This window comes from Drosophila innubila (assembly GCF_004354385.1).
Source record: "Drosophila innubila isolate TH190305 chromosome 2L unlocalized genomic scaffold, UK_Dinn_1.0 4_B_2L, whole genome shotgun sequence".
Classification (NCBI taxonomy): Eukaryota; Metazoa; Arthropoda; class Insecta; order Diptera; family Drosophilidae; genus Drosophila; species Drosophila innubila.
In genome coordinates this window covers 10,533,719-10,553,574 of record NW_022995372.1, presented here as the reverse complement: position 1 = coordinate 10,553,574, position 19,856 = coordinate 10,533,719, and the positions used below count along the sequence as shown (strand labels likewise).

The following is a 19,856-nucleotide window of genomic DNA, read 5'->3' as shown; positions in this document are numbered from 1 at the left end:
GTATAATTTGATTCATTTCAAGACTTTGACCAAATTCTAACAAAAACTCTGCAATTTTGTTTTCAAATTTCTATTAAAGTTACACATTTTGGAAATTGATAACAATCTGAAAATGGGCTGAAACAGCTTTTTTGTTGCAACATGACTATGAAAACAAGCTGGCAGCACTGCTACTACAGTTGTAAATCAGCTGTGCCGTCTCAGTCTCGGCTGGTGCTAAAAAAGTTGGTTAGTTTTTGTTTGCATTTGGCGCGCAATGATTAATACGGCGAAATATTTTGCTTTGCTGGAGAATTTAAGCTTAGAGCATGCATTGGGTAAGTGTTAAACGTATGTTGGCAGTTATTCAATTCTTAATTTGTGATATATGTTAAAGCGAATGAAAATAAGAAGGAAAACACGACACAGGCAACGTCGCAGTGTCTCAGTGAGAATTTGAGGCACTTGGAGACATATGTTAAAATTGATGTCCCACACCAATTGGAGGAATTGTGCATCGCACTGGAATTAACAGAGGAATGGGCTGCAACAGTAGACATTGAGAATACTACAAATTGTTATATAGTTCGACTGCTGCACGTGCTGCACACGCTGAACAGCAACATAAATTTCCACAGTGATGCCAAAGAGGATCTAATATCGGTGGCGCATCTAAAACTCTGCATCCAGGCGACACAGGAGTTGTCCTATTATGCGCTGCGCTCCCAGTTGCACCATGATTTCTATAAATCACCCGTATTCAAGGAGGCACAGTGCAACAGGGATCCTTCGAGCCAATCCCAATCCCTGTTGTTGCTAAGTATTCAGTTCTTCATTCGTTTTCTGCCCGTTCGTCAGTTGCATATAGCTAATGCCATGGAGCTGGTGCAGCGGGATCTTCTGGCAGCTATAATGAGTCTGCGTATACAGCAGCCGCCGTCGGAGCAACTTGCTCAGCTGGACGCCGCGATTACATATTTGTGGGATAACGAATCAAAAGCGGATTTCTTTCGTCATGTGCTGCTGCTCAAGGCGACTCCGAATCTGTGTGTTCCGCTGGCCAAGGAATTGCACCAGCAGCTGTTGTCCAAATTATCCTCGCCACACGGATTTTCTAGCCTGGTAGCTGCTCTACAAGCTGCTGCTCAAGATTTGGACCCCACACGCAGCTCGGAGATTGTGGCCAACATTGTGGCTCAACGTGGATACTCGGCGAGGTTGCAGCAGCGTTTGATCGGCCAAATCTTTGACTTCTGTCGCCTGCAATTGCCGGACGTAAACAGCTTGATTTGTGGTGTGCTGAGCCTGCGACGTCTTTACGAGTTGAATGAATCCAATCGCCAGAATATCCAACAGATACTAGCTTTCAATTGGCAGCCACTGACGGAACCAAGTGACTTGATCAATGGTCTCATCATCTGGGAGCAGGAGGAGCTAAGCGAACGGATTCGTCTCTGGCAGCAACTCTTCTGCAGCTCCAGCGTGGCGTGCCTGCCCAGCTGTGTGCTGGTTTCGTACTTGCCACTACTATTGCAACTGTATCAGCAGTTGCCTGAAGCTCTTCCGGAGCGGCAATCATTGGCAGCCCTTATCTCCCGTTGCCTAGACAACCGAGAAACTCTTGAGGAGCTGCCGGAATTGTTGCGACGTCTCTTTAGCTGGCAAGTGGATGGAAATCCTCCTTGGAAATCGCTACATCAACGCATCTTCATCGATGTCCACACGAATCTGTTAACAGTCAAGGTGACAAATGCAGATCGGGAGCTTGCTTCAAGTCGCGCACTGTCCTTATTGCTGATGTCCGGCAACAATCATACGCTCACCTGCAAAGTGTTTCTCTCCTTGCTCCGTTTTATGGTGCAAGAGTTGTCGGAACCAACAATTGTCCAAAAATCAGCCACTGATTTGTTGTCCACGGAAACGGAGCTGGCGGAGTTTCTACATGGAAAGTATCAACTGAAGCTGGAGCTGCTTGTGGCGCTGGATCAGCTGGTGTGGCATGAGCCGCTCAAGGCGCAACTGGCGGAGACGAACAGCAAACAGTTTATACAACTGGTAACAGAGCTATTGGAACAACGTCTGGCTGGGAATCTGGAGGCAGTCGATCAGACGCTGGTTGTCATCCTGATGCTGCTACAGGAGATTCTGGAGCGCAGCGAGCACTTGCAGCTGGCGGAGAGCACGCGTCGCCTGGAACAACCACTGCAACAATTGGCATCGCAATCAGTTAATCAATTGGTCAAGAATGCGACGATCCCGTTGCTAAGTCTGCTCAGTGGCAAGGCGAATCCTGGCCAGCCAACGGGAAGAGCATTTCAAACGGCACGTGAGCTGATTGAGCAGCGACAACCACATCTCCAGGTGTATGGCATTCAGATGATGTTGGAGGCGCTGCGTAACAAGGATCCCGCATTCACATCTCAATGTCACCGCATCCTGGCACTGGCATTGAGCACACTGAAGAGCAAGGAGTCCTACACGTTTCTCAACTGTGTGCGCCTGTTTGTCCAGCTGGTGCACATCATGGAGTCCGAGGTGCTGGACATGCTCGGCGATGAGTATCTGTCGGAGACAGCGGAGCTCGACTATCGCCTCGTTGTGGGCGAGGCTATTCTGAAGGCAGCTCAGGAGATAGGTATGTTTGGAATGCTAATCCCGATAAAAATTACATATTTTTCAGGGAATAAAACCGAAACAAATATAAATTTTTTACAAAAAATGAAAGGTCTCAGATCAAGTTGAAAGTGTTGTTTTATAGTAATTACAATATTGGAAGTTGATTAAAAGTGAAAACTTGAGATTTAAAATATTGAATTTTAAAAATTTCAAAGGGGGGACCCTTACCATCGATATCGAATCTTGGTCAAAAATAATTAAATTTTTTAAATGAACAATATTTAAATGCAGAATGAATTTAGAGGCCAAATCATGATCAATATGACATTCCGCTTGAAAATCGGTTCAGTTTTGCTCAAGTTATGACAGTATGAAGTTGGTCAGACTGCGGATTTAGCCACTTAACAAGTCCAAATCTTTGTTCAATTTTTCATGATTTTTTACAAAAAATAAAAGGTCTCAGAATCAAGTTGAAAGTGTTGCTTTATAGTAATTACGATATTGGAAGTTGATTAAAAGTGAAAACTTGAGATTTAAAATTTTGAATTTTCAAAATTTCAAAGGAGGGACCCTAAGCATCGAAATCAATTTCTAGTAGAGTTTAAAGGAAAATATTTTTTTCTAAGAATTTAATAAAATTTGAATGCAAAATGAATTAAGAGGCCAAATCAAGACCAAAATGACATTCCGCTTGAAAATCGGTTCAGTTTTGATCAAGTAATGACAGTTTGAAGTTGGTCAACTCTTTAACCGTACCGGTATTAACGTTTTGGTATTCGGTTCTAGGCAGAGAATTTATTTCAGTTAGGTACTAAAAATGAAACGGTTAGTTTTAGTTAACGGTTCCGGAATCGGTTCCGGTGTTATTTCATGATATTTTTAATGCTAATCTCCTGCCCAACAGGTCCATTATGCTATCGCTATAAGGGAGTTCTCTTCAATTGCTTCCTACACGGCGCTCGTTCACCTCTGGACGAGTTTCGCACCTCGGCGTTTGCCAACCTGTCGCAGTTGTGCCGTCTGTTGGCGTACCAGGTGCACAGCTTCTTTCAGGAACTGCTGCAGCTCATCGATGCCGAGCTGAGCACTGGTCGCTATCTGCCTGCCAAACGAGGAGCCTTGCTTGTGCTCGCCGAGCTATTGGCCGGCATGGAAAGCCTGTTGGACTACCAAGAGATGCTGCTGCCCATTTATCGACTGCTCCGCGCAATCGAAGCAGCCGAATCCTGTGATTGTCAAATGCGTCAGCATGCTGCCAACGGTCTGAAAACGCTGAATGAAAAGTGTCGACAACTCTTGAGTACCGAACCCGTGGAGCAACTGCAGCATGAGATTAAAGTGCTGGGCATTAAGGAACCAGTTGCCACCAAGAAGCGACACATTCTTGAACTAAACTGAGAAAGTACAAAGCTTAACAAATATACATAATTTTATATTAAAAATATAAAAATGCAAACGACAATTAAGGGATTCGGGTGTGGTCCAATCTAACAGCTCTTGCCAATTGAGAACTCCGTCTCCACTTTGTCGGCCATCATCTTGGCAATTGCCAAGCTACTGGTCGCACCTGGCGATGGTGCATTCCGGCAATGGAGCACACGTTTGGCCAGAGCACCGGTGCCCACGCCGCGATCAAAGACAAAATCATCCACCAGATTACCACTGAGATCCATCGCCTGTGCACGCACTCCAGCTGGTCCGCGTTCAATGTCATATTCGGTGATCTCCGGTATGTACTTTTGCAGCTCTTTAACCTGTAGATTAATAAACGCCGACTTGGACATTTCACTCAAGCCAAAGCCAATGTATTTGCTAGCCATCTTTAGGAATCCGGGATAGCGCAGTGCATCAAAGAGCTCAAAGAGGTTGATGTCGCCCCAACTGGAAAAGCAGAACAAATAATTTATTTTACAGGGATCACAAGTAAAAGTTTTTCATATATACGTGTAAGTTAGAAAAAATCAGATAGAAAATAAATTATCTGAATTAGTGGGAAAACTTGTATTCTCCTATTTGCTCTAGTTTTTTTTATTTTATAGTAATAATTTAATAAAGAAGTTATTTTGTATTTTTATGAAGGAAGTTGCAAACAAGAGTTAATTTTTATAATTCTAATAAATTTATAATAAATCTAGAAAATAAGATTAAATAACAAAAAATAAAATATCTCTTTTCAATATAACATTCTACTATCTTTCAAATACAACTTAATTTGCATTTAAATTTTTAATTTTTGTAACAAAAATCGACAAGTTTTGAGCTTGGCAACAAATACTAAAACTTAATCATTTTTAATTTAAATTTATGGAAATCAAAAATAGTAGTTAAAAATAATGTTTATAATAAAAATCAACAAATACAAGTTGTTTTTATTTTAGATATTAAATAGGATTTTAAGCAGAAACTGACGTTTTCAATACTTACGTGTAACCTTCGCGCTTCATTGCCAGGACTGCATTGGGTCCCAACCAGATGGAGCCATCCATGCGGGGCGTAAAATGCACTCCCAGGAAGGGGAATCGAGGATCCGGCACTGGGTAAATGTTGCCACGCACCATGTGCTGTTTCTCCTTGGAGAGCAGCAGATACTCGCCGCGGAAGGGAACAATGCGAGGATCACGCGGGCAGCCGGTCAACTCGGCCAGCAGATCGGATTGAAGGCCACCACAGGTGAGGACATTGCGGGTACGCACTGTCTGATTGGGCTTAGCACCATGTATGGTCACTGGATAGTCGGCACTGCCTCCATCCTGAGTCTCGCTGAATTTGGTCACCTTAAAGTTGAGATGAATGTTACCGCCGGCTCTCTTAAAGTCCTCGCCATAATGCTGGGTCACGAGTCCCCAGTCCACGATGCCCGTGTGTGGACTGTGTAGCGCCTTAAGGCCGTGGCAGTAGGGTTCAATTTCCTGGATTTCATCTCCTTCGATCATTCGCAGATCAGGTACATTATTTTGGATGCCACGCTGCTCCAAATCCTTGAGGAGAACGACCTCCTTTTCATTCGTGGCGACAATCAATTTGCCGACCTTCTTATAGGGTATCTGGTGTTCATCCAAGTACTTGTACGCCAGATGCATTCCCTCCACACAGAGACGGGCCTTCAGCGTGCCCGGCTTGTAGTAGATGCCCGCATGGATGACGCCCGAGTTGTGGCCACTTTGGTGCATGGCCAGCTTGGGTTCCTTCTCCAGTACGGCAATCTTGAGCTTTGGATGCCGTAATAATATTTCCCGAGCTGAGGCCGCGCCCACAATGCCACCGCCCACCACAACAAGATCATAATCGCTGCTCGAGTGGTTAATTGATTAATCTTATCGTGATAACTGATCAGTCCACTTACCGGTTGCCACCGCCCGCTGCGTTGTGCTGCAATCTTCTTTGCTGTCTATCCTCAATTGAGTTTGTTGCCCTTAGCGATACTCCAACCTGAGAAAATCGCACCGCAAACTGAGCGTTTATCTGTCTTAGCAGCTGTGACATTTTGTTTCGTATTTCTGTTTACTTTACTCTACTTTCACTCTCTGTGTGCAAAAGACCTTGCTTGACCTTGCTGCCCGAAATACAACCGAAACTAGACTGCTAAATCGTCCACGCTGTCACCTCAACTGAGTGGAAGAATTTTTAGCAGCTAGATGTTACTTTATTGCTGGATTTGAATGTGTTGTGGTGGAGTGGGTGGTGGGCGGTATAACAGCTGTTCCAGCTGATGATAAGAGGCGCTGTGCGCAAAAATGCGTTAACAACGTCTGCCGGCTCTTAATTGCGTTAACATTTGTGCATATTTAGCATATTTTTGAGACAAAAGTAAACAAGGAATTTAGAGTGACAAATGAATGTTTAATTGCAAATATTACCCGACTTTTATAAACAAACACATTTTTTTTTCAATTTTTCTTTGACTATGAATTTTATATTGACTTTTTAATCAAAGCACAAGGAGTAAGGCAATTTTTAATCAGTAGCTTTAACAGCACACTGTTAATAGCAGTGCAGTAAATGTTATTGCATTGTTGCATATAACAGCTGTTAAGAAATGAAAACAAACCATTGTCAATATTTTGAGTGAAAATTATTTAATAAACTAGTTTTGATAACAATTAAAAGGACTACAAACAATGCCCAATGCCCGCTCACTGCGCGGTGATCAATTGCAGCGATAAATACGTACATTCCGGCAGCATTTCCTTCCACAGGTGCGTTTTACATACATATAGTTCAAAGGGACTCACAATTAGATTTTTATTGCAGATTTCCGTTTAAGCGAAAGGATTTGCTGCAGAAATGGAAGGATTTCACGCAGCGCAGTGGCCAGTGGATGCCCTCCAAGTGGAGTGCCGTGTGCAGTCGCCACTTTGCTGACTCGGACTTCAACTGCAGCAACAATCGAAAGACGCTGAAGAAGAATGCGGTGCCAACGTTGGGACTTCCATCCGAATCTCTGAATGTTATTGTGGAGCAGGTGAGGCTGCCACTGCAGTGTACAACAACAACAACGGCGGAAGCAACAACAACAGCCAACAGCAACAACAACAACAACACCACGAGCGGCACAAAGAGCACTTGCCGCTTTTGTGGCACCTCTGCATTGAATTGTGTTTCCTTTGATAAGAGTTTCGAGTTGTTTGGCATGATTCAAAAGTGTTTTCCTACACTGCAGATTCTGCAGGATGACACGCTGCCCCTGCCCAAGGATATTTGTGGCGAATGCTGCAAGCAGCTGGAACGATTCTCGAAATTCTGTGATGTGGTCATGCTCGCCCAGAGCGATCTTCAGCGTAAATATCGACGACAGCTAAAGATCAAGCAGGAGCCGGTGGTGCGTGTGAAGCAGGAGGCATGCGAAAGTCTTGACAATCTCTTTCCCGATGAGCTGGACATGGCGCTGGATGACCATGAGCCGGACGCCGATGATGCCACTGAGCACAAGTTTCAATTCTGTGACTTTCCCATGCTCAATGCCCAGGATATAATCAACAACTGTGATATTATGGAGATTATTAACTTGGACGATCCGTTTATCAATATAACTGACGATGCAGATGTGGCGCAATCGCAGCCAGTTAACTCCATGCCTCTTCCCGTTGCCGTTCCAGTCATGCCTACGGTCAATGAGATGCTGCAATCTGAGCTACTCACCGAGGAGCACAATTATGCCAAGGAGGATTGGCAGCTGCCGGTGCTGCAGCAGTATAAGACCGAGAAAGTTGAATGCATCGATGCACAAAACACGGAACAGGCACAACAATCGACAACAACATCGGAGACTCGCAGCTCCAAGCCAATTGTGACGAATGTTAGCCAGATTCCAAATCCAATGATATGCGAGCTGTTACCACCGCCAGCACCAGCACCAGCACCAGGACTACCACCACCGCACACAACAACCACAGCAGTCAGCAAACCCAACATTGTGGTGCTCAACGATAGCGTTGTGAAATCCTCCGCCTTTCGTCTCCACAATTGCAGTCTCTGCACCACAAAGTTCTTTACCGCTGAGAGTCTCAATCAGCATATTGCCCACATGCATGCCACGCCCACCGTGTCTACACCCATGCCCATGGTGAGCTTGCCTCCGGTTAACATTAATTTGTTGAGCGGCAATTCGCTTAAACTGGAGACCAGCTCCTTGCCGCAGCTGTCATCATCAACGCTCACGGCTACGGCGAGCTATTGGCAATCGGACTGGCTGCCGCCCCAGTTGCCAGTGGCCAAGAAGAAGATTGACATACTGGATATGCAGCGCAGCTTTCTGCATCATAATGATCTCATTGCTCCGACGATGCCGTCCACAGTCACGCCACAGTCACCGAACTGCGCATACGCCAAGCTGGCCGCCATCTACAGACGCTGCCAGCAGAAGAAGCGCCGTCAGTTGAGGCATAACGGCAAACCGATCTCTTCACGTGCCGCTTCCCACCGCCTGCGGTGTCGACAATGCTCACGTGGCTTTGCCACAGTGCAACAGTTGCTGTGGCATCGCCAACGCAAGCGGCACTTTGGGCTGCCGCCTCCTCGCACATTTGCCGTCAAGTGCTTTGGCTGCCTGCGACTCTTTCGCACTCGACTTGGACTGCGTCAACACATGCGGTTCATCTGCCAGTCGCTGCCGTTGCGCAATGCTCGCCTGCAGAGCTACAAGTGCCGTTACTGCCGCAACATCAGCTGCACACATTGGCGCATCTATCGACGTCACGAACTCAAGTGCCGACTCCGCCAACGGTCAAAGGCACAAGACTTCTGCAAACGTCGCCGTACAATTGCTGGCCAGGCACAAGTCCACAATCGTAGATGCCACAGCTGCTCCGTTTGCCAGAAGACCTTTAGTTCGCTGACGGGTCTGAAGCAGCATCGCATTACCCACACATCGGAGCGACGCTACAAGTGCAGCATCTGTGATCGGGTCTTCAAGCGGCGCAACGGACTCTCGCAACACGTCAAGGGCTACCACCTGCAGCTCAAGCCACATCAATGTCCAGTCTGTCAGCATCGCTTTGCCCTCAAGTGCGATATGCTGCGTTGCCGGCACTCGCTGCGACGTGGCCCCAATGACACAGGGAAAACCTAAGGGACAAAGCATCTTGAATCAAAATAAACTATTTTATGTACACAATTTGTTAAGCAATCTATAGGGCTTTAATTGAGGTGGGAGATCTATATATCTATCCGTAAAATGTGTACAGAACCAAGCTTATACGGCCTTGTCCCATGTCAAAGAGAATCTGCACTAGAAACTTCATCTTAAGAAATCTCACCTTATATATACTTTTTATAGATCTTAGATCACGAGTCTAAGGCTGATCTAATGAAGAAGCAAAACGATGATTGCCTCTAATTTTCTGGAATTTCTTAGCCAGAATTGTGGAAATTAAGCTTTGAAAATTTATCTTAAACTGATCGGATAAATTGAAAGTTTCCTTCATATTTTAAAATAAGTTTGAAAGGTTCCGGTAAATGCTAAAAAGTAATACACAATGTATTTTTATCGAAACTTGCGAGTGATTTTTCACGTTCGTTTTTATTTGCACTATATACATTTAATAATAATTATGTGTGTAAATATATAGTATTTGCCGTGTTAATTTATTCGTAGAGCTATAATATTGCTTTGTCGGCTTATTTTCTGTGAGAAAATCCAGAGATTCTCAACTTAAATTATATTTCCATAAATCGTACACAATTTGAACGTTAAATTTAACATAAAATATGTACAACAAATTTGTTTCTTATGAACATAAAACATTTGATTTTCTTTAATTAACAAAATGCAGTTTTTAACATAAAATCGAATGAAATAATAAAAAATGGCACTAAAATTAAAAAAAAAAGGAGAAAATAAAAAAATGGAACTCAATTTAAACGCAACTCATAAAAAAAGGCAGAAAGTTTTAGAAATTCAACAACAAAAATTCACGCAATACCACAAAGGATTAAAGTTACTATAACTAAACACAGTATTCTCAATATGTTTTCCTTAAAAACGTAGCTAAGATTTATACTTTTGGTATGCTTGTTATCTATGTATGTATGTATATATGTATTATGAAGATATATTATTATAAATTGTGGATGATTAGTTTGCTATGTATGTGATGATAAGTATATCAAAGTCCTGCTCCGCATTTGCCAACTAAATGTGTGCTATTTTGCATTTGTTTAACCTACGCCACAAGGATTACGCGCTAGACTACAAATTGTAGATATATATTTATGCCAAATTGGGTTCCTTGCTGTAGTGTTTTACTGGAAAATGGCAGCACGTTGCTGGAACTGCTGGCGTCTCTGGGCCCGCTCCTCTTCCTCGCGACGCCGCTCCTCCTGCTCCTGCCTGATCTCGTCGTGAAACTTATTTGTGTTCAGCTGTTGTTCGATTTTCGCCTCAAAGAAGTTCTTGGCCCCAGTGACGCCCACCTGCTCCACATCGATTTCGGTAAGGCGAGCCAACTGATTCAGACCCGAGTCAGAGTCCAGCTCTCCGGCCTGCGCCTTGCGATAGATGAGCAAAAATTCACGGAACGATATCTTGCCATCATGATCTTCATCGACATCTGCAATCATTTTCTTTAGTCCCAAATGCGTCTGCGGTGCTCCCAGCTTTTCCATCATGTACTTTAGCTCATTTAGATCCAAGTATCCATCCCTTTCGGTGTCATAACTGCAATAAAAAACAAGCAAACCAATTACCATATGATTAACAAAAGAAATAATGCAACAAGAATTTGTTCGTGGGCGTATTCTGGTCATTGCCCTGTCTTTCAATCAATAATGCGCCTAGGTAACCCAAATTCAGGCTAAGTTTACAATCTGCCCAACGCTTTGGACTGAAAATTCGATAGAGTTTCCCTTAAGGCCGTTATGACATGGCACTAAACCAAAAGAGGGACAGTGAAAATTTGCAAATTTGTGAAAAGGAGAAAGGTAAATGAGCTTGATGAAGCTAAAAAAAAAGAAAACGAAAGCTATCAACTTACAAACTGTCACTATATGTTTAATCATGCAATCTGACATTTCTTAACATAGCAAAAAAACAGTTAAAAATTGTGTTTATAATTCACAGCATTTATTTATATTTATGTTATGTTTATAAATTTATTTTCTCATTCCTAAGTACATTTTCTTATATTTTAAAATTTAATTAATAATAATTCATTTAATTTAGCTTGATTAACAATTTGTCACTAAATGTTAGGGATGTAAATCCAAGCTGTGACTCAAGCTTAAAATCGATATGTAAAAATCGAATAAAAAGAATCGAGTTGTCGATCAATCGGCAAATAATATATTGAGTTACAAATACCGAGTTATCCCAAATTACTGTTTTTTAAAGCATTAAGGGAAAAAGTATGGAAAATAATGGACAGTTGTGGAAGAAAATAGAATTTTCCAATTCAATTCAAATTGAGTTGTCGTTTTTTTCATGAAAATCTATTTAATTTACTCGATTGGTCGAGAAGTTAATCGAGTTAAAGTAGTTAAAAATCGCGTTAATAATTTACAATATTTATGTAATATTTAGACTAAATCCGTATATAATTAATTCTTCCTCTAAGTATTTATATTTTTTTAAATTTATTTGGCATAGTAAATCTCCTAATAATTTTATCCCAATGTTGTTAAGTTTGTTGTGTTTATGAGCTTTAAGCTATATTTGGTTTTCAGTTCGGTTGAATGGCCAAAACGGTAAGTCAAAAGTTCAAATGCTTGCCACTTCCCGAACAGAGTGGGGCAGGAAATTGTATGTGATAAAAATGCAAATAAAAATACATTTATTAACTAATTACGTAATGCATTAAAAAACAGCGTGTGGCATAGAGAAAACGCAATGCCAGTTGTTGTTGTTATTGTTGTTGTGATGGCAAAATCGCGTGTGGCAGATGCGCTGGCAACAATGTTGCGGAAACCTCGACCTTGCCAGCATGTTGCCTGACTGCCTAACTGCCTGTCTGAGTCACTGAAGGATGCTATTGAAAATATTAAAGAAAACGAGTCAAACTAGTTGGACTAAAAATAATGCAAGTTGCTATTAAAGCCTATAGACAGCCAGTTAGGCAGCCGGGAAAGGAAGTAGTCAACTTGCAACAAGTTGCGTCGATTTCGACAAATTTGATCATAAATAATAACGCAATCGGTTACATACATTTGTACTTAATTCAATGGCATAACTTTCGATTTCGACTTCGATTCAGATCTCGATTTCACAAAAATTAGAAGCTAAGAGAGCTCGCTCACATAATGAATTGTTGAAGAGTTTTCATGCTTTCGTTGTTAATTGTATCGACGACGACAAATTGCGTGTGATGCTTGTGTAAACACGATGAGAGTGAAAGTAATTAACAGTGACAACAATTGCATGCAACAGCCGCACGAAGGTGTCACCACGCATTTAACCGACTCGCCAAAGATGACAATTAATTGTTGCTACTCGTTTGTCGCCTGCTCGCATTTAATTAACTTCAATTGCGTCTTATTTGTCTGCCTGTTTGCATGTGTATGTGAGTGTGTGGGTATCTATGTGTCGTCTGTTGCGTCAATTTGACAATTGTCAGACTTTTGCTTTGTAGTTGCTTTCATTTCAATTAATTTGATCGCTTAACACATGCTCATTATCGTTACGTTGTTTGTTTTTTGTTTTTCATGTAATCTCAATAGACGACTCCTGCAACAGCAGCTGTTCAATTCAATTAATTGACGTTTATTTCATCTAAAATTTATTACCTTGCGTCAGCGCCACAATAATAACAGCAACAACAACAACTCTCGCATTCTGTTTTGTTCACAGTCCTGCAGTGGGGTCTCCGGCAGGTGGTCTGGCAACCCCAGCGCCCTCCCACGCAGTGCTTTTAACCCAATTTCTATTTATCGATTGCAGAACATTTTTGTTAATTCGATGATTTCATAAGTGTGAGGTAGACGATCGATGTACATATAGTATACAAATCTCGATAGATGCTTTATTGCATTTTAAAATGCAGTCGATTTTACTTTTCTTTAAAAATAAATTTGCACATAAGTTTATGTAGTTGCTGGGCTTTTTGCACAGTTCAACAAATAACGGGGTCAGCTGGCCATTGTTTTTTGTTGCATGCTACATTTGCATCGTAAATGCATGTTTTTAAGTATATTTTTGCAGCTTTGTTATTGTGCGCCAAGTTGCAATTATTGAACGTGTGCTTGTGTATGAATGTATGTAGTTGTAGTTGGCTTTTCTCTATTAGCAACTTAATGCGACGGCAATTGCTATTGTTGTTGTTGTTGTGGCCCATTGTAAATTTATGTTTCTTAACTTGGTCCGTCTATGGGCTATGCTCTGTGGCCCAAGCGGGTTAATGCCAACGCTATGCAGTCACAACGCGTCATGTTCTTGAACTTTTTGTGCATTTGGCTTTGTAACGGTTATTATGATACCACGTACTGCACACTTGCATAGGTTCATGTATGTTTATATGCATAGTTCGGCAAGAAAGTGTTTTGACAAATTTTAAAATTTACACATTTTCTTTTGTAAAATATATTTTTAAAGGGATTTTTATTTTACATCTTATTTTATTAAACAAGTTACAAAAATAAAAAAAACTTTCATTGAACTTAACTAATTTTAAAAATAATAATCAAACGAACATAATTTTTAAATTAGTTATTATGTTATTTTGAAAAAAACAATTCTGAACTTTTATTTTGTGCAAACACTTTTTTGACTAACTGTACATGTTTGTATGTATATGTATGCAGTGTTTAAAATGCATTGCAGATTGCTGGATTTCAGTTTGATGGATTTCTTCACGTTATTGCGCACTGTTCGGGAGGTCTTTTATCTATTGTAAAGTCAACTACAACAAAGCAACGCTAAAATTTACACAGTTGACGTCTGGCATACACAATTTCTTGTTTATTTCGCTCAACACGAACTCCACAACTGGCTAACTGACTGAATGACTATGACTGCAAGACAGACTGACTGTCTGTTTTCATTTCAAAACCAAACATGCACCTGTATACTTAAATATACTTTATTTTTAATACACATGTACATTTGGATGAGAAGTGCGTGAGCACAGAGAATAAATAAGAAAATGCATCATATTGTGCCCCCCTAGACCAACACTATAAGGTTGTTCAAAAAATAAACGACTCATAATTTGACATTACGAAATTGGAGCAAGTTTCAGTTGAAAGCAAATCGTTGCGTGGGTCGTGTCTGTTTATTTTTATTTTTAGTTACAGCAGGAAACAGAAGCAACTCGATGACTCAGTGATTACTAACTAACTAAGTGGAGAACAAAGCATGCAACGAGCAGTGGCAGCGTAGATAAGCGATTGGATTCAGCATATTATGCATGTATGTATGTATTTATGTAGTATGTCATTTGTATGTATGACTAATTGCAACAAGTTGTAACCACAATGGAGATGCTGATTGCTGATGATGATTCTATGTGTATTATTATTTAATTTGATATTTCCTCAATTGAGTGGCACGACATTGCGACTAGTCAGAATACGCACACACACTCACGCACATGCATAAATACAATGTGCATGCGTCGACGTTTCACTGTCAATCAACAACGACTTGTTATTGTAATCGCTCTTTAATGTGCTGTCCCTGTCACACAGGGGGAGGCGGAAGGAGAAGAAGGAGCCACTCATTGTGGTCAGCCAACGTTGCCAGACAGCTGGTCTGCACAATTGGCAAAGGTCAGCGCCAACAACAAAACAACTGCAGTCTGCAGCATCAACAGCAGCGGAAGCAAATGGCTATTCACAATGGATTCAAGAGAAGAGATAATACAGTATTATCGATTGGCCAAAAACTTGTCTACGGCAATATTTACATTCGACTGCATTGCAGTTGACTGAGAGCTAAATGTGACAAAGGGGAAAAACAGCAACAGCAAAAGTTAAACATTGTGTGTAATCGCAATGTAAACATCAAATGGGAAAAAAAACAACTTTGAATGCAAATGTCAATGAACCTGTCACATACATGTAAATACAGTCAAAGTTCCCTATGGTGAATTGGCACTGTAAAGCTCGTCATGTTATAGCAACTTAATTATATTGCTCGTCTTCTACATATACATAACCTTATAGAACAACATAGTTTAGTTAACGCAGTTTATAAGAGAATTCATTTCATAAAAGTTTGATTTATTTTGAACTTTTATTATTATTATTATTGAAAGAAATTAATCACAGCTTTAAGAAAAAATGTAAGCAGAATTAAAAATTGTAGCTGTAATACAAATTATTTAGAGTAAGTAAATTTTTATGTAATACGTAAGATTTAAATTTAAATACGTTCACCATACAGCAGATTGACTGTGTACTATTTATTACATACATCGCATTTTTTCTCCCTAGCTTGCCACAGGAAGTTGTTTCAAATGCAGGCTGCATTTATCCTTAAATGTGCAACAACAACCCTTTTGCGAAAGAAATGAAAGAGTCTTAAATGAATGAAGGTTATGCTTCACTGATAATGGGTGGTGAGCGTGGTTTAATTAAAAGCTCTTGCCACACTTGCTGTTGTAATGTAATGTAAGCAGCCCACACATGATGCGAGTAACAACCCCTCAATTGTAAAGTGCGTGTGTGTGTAAGTGATTTCGCATATGTGTGTGTGTGTGTGTGTGTGTGTCGGTCATTTACCATGAACCCAATTTGTAGGTATAAAGAATAAAGCAACATGGCATTGACATCGCTAATAGAGGTGTCCAAACTTATATATATTCGAACAAGTGTTAATTTAATAACATTCACATTATTTAAGTAAATTTCAAAAATATTTAAAAAAAAAAGTATACAAGACTTTTTATATTTTATAAAATATAAACAATTAAATTAATTCTGCTAACTAAACATATAAAAGTTATAATAGTAGTAAGAAGTAATACTATCGTAATTGCAATTCAAAAACAATTTATACAGTACAAAATTATATTTCATTTGTTAGTTTTCATATCAATTAAGAGCCAATTTATTTTCCGCAAACAATTTAAATTTATACTAATATTATTTTCATTTTATATTATGTAGTCAAATTAAATATTTGTTGAATGTAACGAAAAAAACACGACACGTTTCCATCTCTAATTAGAGCTGTCTGCACTCGTTGGGTTCAAATGCAAATGTAGGTTGTTGTTGTGCTTCTTGTTGTTGTTTTCGCTGTGTGAACAGATTCGAGTTGAAAATGCAATAAGTCCAAATGTTACCCACATGCAAAATGGACAATGGAAAATGGAGAATGAGAGACACCCATGTTGAATGAATTGTTGGTGGTAGTTGCTTCATAGTTTGTTTAAGGATTTGCAGTCTTATCAGCAGCAGACACAAACATATACACTCCCATCAACACCCCACTGGAAATTTATGTACATGTTGTGGGGCGTCGCCATCATACTTATATATAAAAATCAATATCATTAAAGCTGCGAAAAAGCGAGCGAACGTCTGCATTTTATCGCCATCGTCTTCTGAACCCGGAATAGAGTATGTCGAGACGTACGGAAAATGGCGCATCCAAAAGTAAAATCACCGGAAACTAAAATCCAGCAATATCAACAAATTATTACGACGCTACTATAAGAAAAAGAAATAATGAAAACATTACATATTGCGTGTCCGATTATCTCGAAGCGTCCGACCCAAATGGATATTCAACGCCTGACGCGTGGGCCGATTTAATGTTTTTGTTTTGTTTATACTTTACTGTTTCTCTGTCTTTCTTTAGATTTCTTCTTTTATTTTATTTCTCTTTCAATTGTTTTAAACAAATACGTATATAAATACGTACATATGTATAAAAACTTTATCGGTGCTAGGAAATAAATTGTGAGGGGTTTTAATTTCTAAAAAAATGTTTGCATTCGCAATATATTATTTATTTGTTTTGACTTAACTAAAACGCAAATGCTGATTCAGTAGCCACTTGTTTTTTACAGGGTTACGTGACTCAGTAGGAACATTAACTTTTCTTGTTTTTGCGATGCTTTTTGCCAGTTTGCTCGCTAAAATTTACAATATTAGCACAATAACTTTTCAAATTTCGAATTGGAGACGGTAAAATGTGGCTTAAAATGCCAACAGCCGGTTTTTGTTATCAGACAAACAACAACAAATAAAAACGTCGATTGGCATTTGCGACAGAACTTGAATCGAAAATAATGCTATAGAAAATAAAACGGGTTCCAGTTTAAAAAGAAATACAAAGTTTATTTATATTTTTTACAATTAAAAATTTACAGTATGTAAATACTTAACTGATTTTAAATGTAGTATAGTATTTTTAATAAAAAAAATTAATATGAAGTTAAAACGGGTTTATGCACTGTTTATTAAAAAAATTACTGAATATTTTAATACTTAAGTTGTAATAAAATATAGTATACGATAACCTTTCTTGAAGTATATTGATTTGTAAATAAATAATGTGTGTGAAAATGAGAAACGTACCCCACTTTAATAATAACTTAAAATGTATTTAAATATTATATTATTTATGCACGGTTTAAAAAAAAAGTTGTACTGTTTATAAATATAGTTAAAGTTTTATTAGTAAAACTTATTTGCAAATATATTAAATATTTAAATGGTAATCAGCTCTAAAAAGTTAGCACTCTTTGTACTCTTTCTATACTCTCCCCATTTTTATTGTGTTTAGTCATTCCCAGACATTGTGGAGCTCGGGATTTTGGGTTATATGGTATACGAGTATGTTTACGATTTCAAGGCACGTTCGTTTGTTATTTCATGTCTCGTTTTACAAACATTTCATTCGTTTTGACAATGTGCCAATTGCCAGAGAGGATTGACCCAAATGCCTAAACATGATTCATGGCAGGGAAAAGACAGGAGTTTCAGGATCATGAAGCATATTGTGTGGTCTTTTTCAGGTATCAACCCAAAGAGACTGCAGTGCTACAATTAGCCAAAGGTGTTAATGTAAGTGAACACAGAATCCAGCTGCTAATTGACAGAGATACTTGATTACCTGCTGTATTCTCGACAGGTGATTCAGTCAAGTTTAATGTAAACTCGTTGAGTCAGTTCTGAACAGTTCGTATAGAGACAACGACTTCCTATGCAAAAAGCGTAATCAGTGCGCAAAGTTAAATTGGATAAGCTGAGATAACTTATCATGACTAAGTTCTGTATTATGTGTATACTCATATATTTAAGAAAAATAAACTAACCGAGATTACGCAACTTTTATGCGCCTCATTGGAGTGGGAATGCGATCGTTTAGCGATATGTAAATTGAGACAACCAACGACCCCCATATAATGGAAATAAAAACAAAAACAAGGAAATTCTAATCACTTGAGCGAGGTGTCAACCTGCTACTGACGTCTAGTAGTAACAGAAACCACAGTAACTCATATAAGTAATCGCACATTATGCAGGTAATACTTTAGTAGCGTCAACTTTGACTCACAAACAAATCGCGGTTTGAGGCGCGGAATTGAAATCTTAAACGGACTATGTAAGTGACGACTTTTGTGGCAAAGTCTCAACCACACAAAATGGTGTGAGTCATGCCCCATTGAAGCTGAGCTGGGATGCGAGTGAGTGGAAAGTGGTTGGGACATGGAACATGCAATTTACTTGGCAATTAAGCGCGTTAGTTTCCAGTGTTGACAGAACAGCTACTTTCCGTCAAATCTGGCAATCTTAAAAGATCAATTCCTTTCAAGAAATGTTGTGGCATTTCAGATATTACAATATAATCATTATTATTGATTTTAATTATTTTTGAGCAAAAAATAAAAGTCAAGAAATAATTATTATTTTGAGAATTACAAAATAAATTAACGATTATTTCTTCAACAAAACAATCGCATCGTTTACCCATAAAGAAAATATTTGCTAGATTTCAGTTATCAACTGAAAACAATAATAACATAGTCGTTATTTACCGTCCCTGTTTATTACTGAATAATATAGCTTTTTCTGATCTCCTCTAAAAACTTCTTTTTGATTTTAAGCTTGAATTTTAGCTAGATGAATTGCACGACTTAACAATACCCTAAAGCTGACAAGGATTTTATTTGTTTCTTTTGTATACAAAATGTATACAATTTATAGAATGCTGACTTACGTATTGAAGGTCTTTTGATAGTCCTTGATTTGCTTGCGCGAAAACTCTTGGAACTCGGTGTAGACATTGACCTTGTAGTTGCGCGGCACCGCGATGCCCGCCTCCTGAGACTCCATTATCTCCTGGCGACGATTTAAAATGTGCGTCAATTCGGAGCTATCTGTTGTCGCTGTTGTTGTTGTTATGCTATCGTCAACGCTGCCGTTGCACGATGCAGACGAGGCGTTCGAGGAGACCGACATGTTTAAATTTCAATTTTTATTTATTGCTCGCTGTTGTGCTGGAATTTTTCACACACCACACCCTTGCAGTGCGACACTGTGGAGAAGCGGGGGCGGCGAGGACGTAAGGATACACACAAACACACGCACACGCACACGCACACGCTTAAAAACAGACTCTGAACAAGTGCACGCCTACACACAGAAACCGCAAAGTTGTTCTTTTGCTGTAGTTAATGCAAGTTGTAGTTTCAAATTGTTAGCGAATAAGAAGCGCGCTAAAAAGACCGGGTTATGTTATGAAAGTGTTTTTGTGTTTCTGCCGAATAGTTGGTTTTTTAATAAAGCGCGCAAAGCATCCAAAGCACCCGAAGTCACAGAAACGAATGAGCAGCGAACGAGGGAGACGACCAACGATAAACCGAACGAAGGTCTATTGTGAA

The 19,856-nt window shown here is 39.7% G+C and overlaps 4 protein-coding genes and 1 long non-coding RNA gene across 5 annotated transcripts; 3 read left to right on the top strand and 2 right to left on the bottom strand.

The window, feature by feature from the left end:
- The first annotated feature begins 134 nt into the window (after positions 1–134).
- LOC117780664 (transport and Golgi organization protein 6) lies at positions 135–4,035 on the top strand. The gene is made up of 3 exons (XM_034617288.1): positions 135–317; positions 377–2,614; positions 3,500–4,035. Exons 1-3 carry the CDS (start codon positions 257–259, stop codon positions 3,991–3,993), a joined length of 2,793 nt encoding a protein of 930 aa, XP_034473179.1. The 5' UTR covers positions 135–256; the 3' UTR covers positions 3,994–4,035.
- LOC117780665 (L-2-hydroxyglutarate dehydrogenase, mitochondrial) lies at positions 4,010–6,295 on the bottom strand. Its single transcript, XM_034617290.1, has 3 exons — positions 5,939–6,295; positions 5,020–5,883; positions 4,010–4,476 (listed from the first exon to the last, which is right to left on the bottom strand). Exons 1-3 carry the CDS (start codon positions 6,076–6,078, stop codon positions 4,083–4,085), a joined length of 1,398 nt encoding a protein of 465 aa, XP_034473181.1. The 5' UTR covers positions 6,079–6,295; the 3' UTR covers positions 4,010–4,082.
- Positions 6,296–6,639: 344 nt separating this feature from the next.
- LOC117779583 lies at positions 6,640–9,187 on the top strand. The gene is made up of 2 exons (XM_034615813.1): positions 6,640–6,791; positions 6,847–9,187. The coding sequence occupies exons 1-2, from the start codon at positions 6,721–6,723 to the stop codon at positions 9,161–9,163; spliced, it is 2,388 nt and encodes a 795-aa protein (XP_034471704.1). The 5' UTR covers positions 6,640–6,720; the 3' UTR covers positions 9,164–9,187.
- Positions 9,188–9,574: 387 nt separating this feature from the next.
- LOC117779585 (EF-hand domain-containing protein D2 homolog) lies at positions 9,575–19,589 on the bottom strand. The gene is made up of 2 exons (XM_034615815.1): positions 19,193–19,589; positions 9,575–10,750 (listed from the first exon to the last, which is right to left on the bottom strand). The coding sequence occupies exons 1-2, from the start codon at positions 19,432–19,434 to the stop codon at positions 10,336–10,338; spliced, it is 657 nt and encodes a 218-aa protein (XP_034471706.1). The 5' UTR covers positions 19,435–19,589; the 3' UTR covers positions 9,575–10,335.
- LOC117779587 lies at positions 14,295–14,965 on the top strand. Its single transcript, XR_004617021.1, has 2 exons — positions 14,295–14,431; positions 14,710–14,965. It is a non-coding gene; the product is annotated as an uncharacterized LOC117779587 (long non-coding RNA).
- Positions 19,590–19,856: the final 267 nt, after the last annotated feature.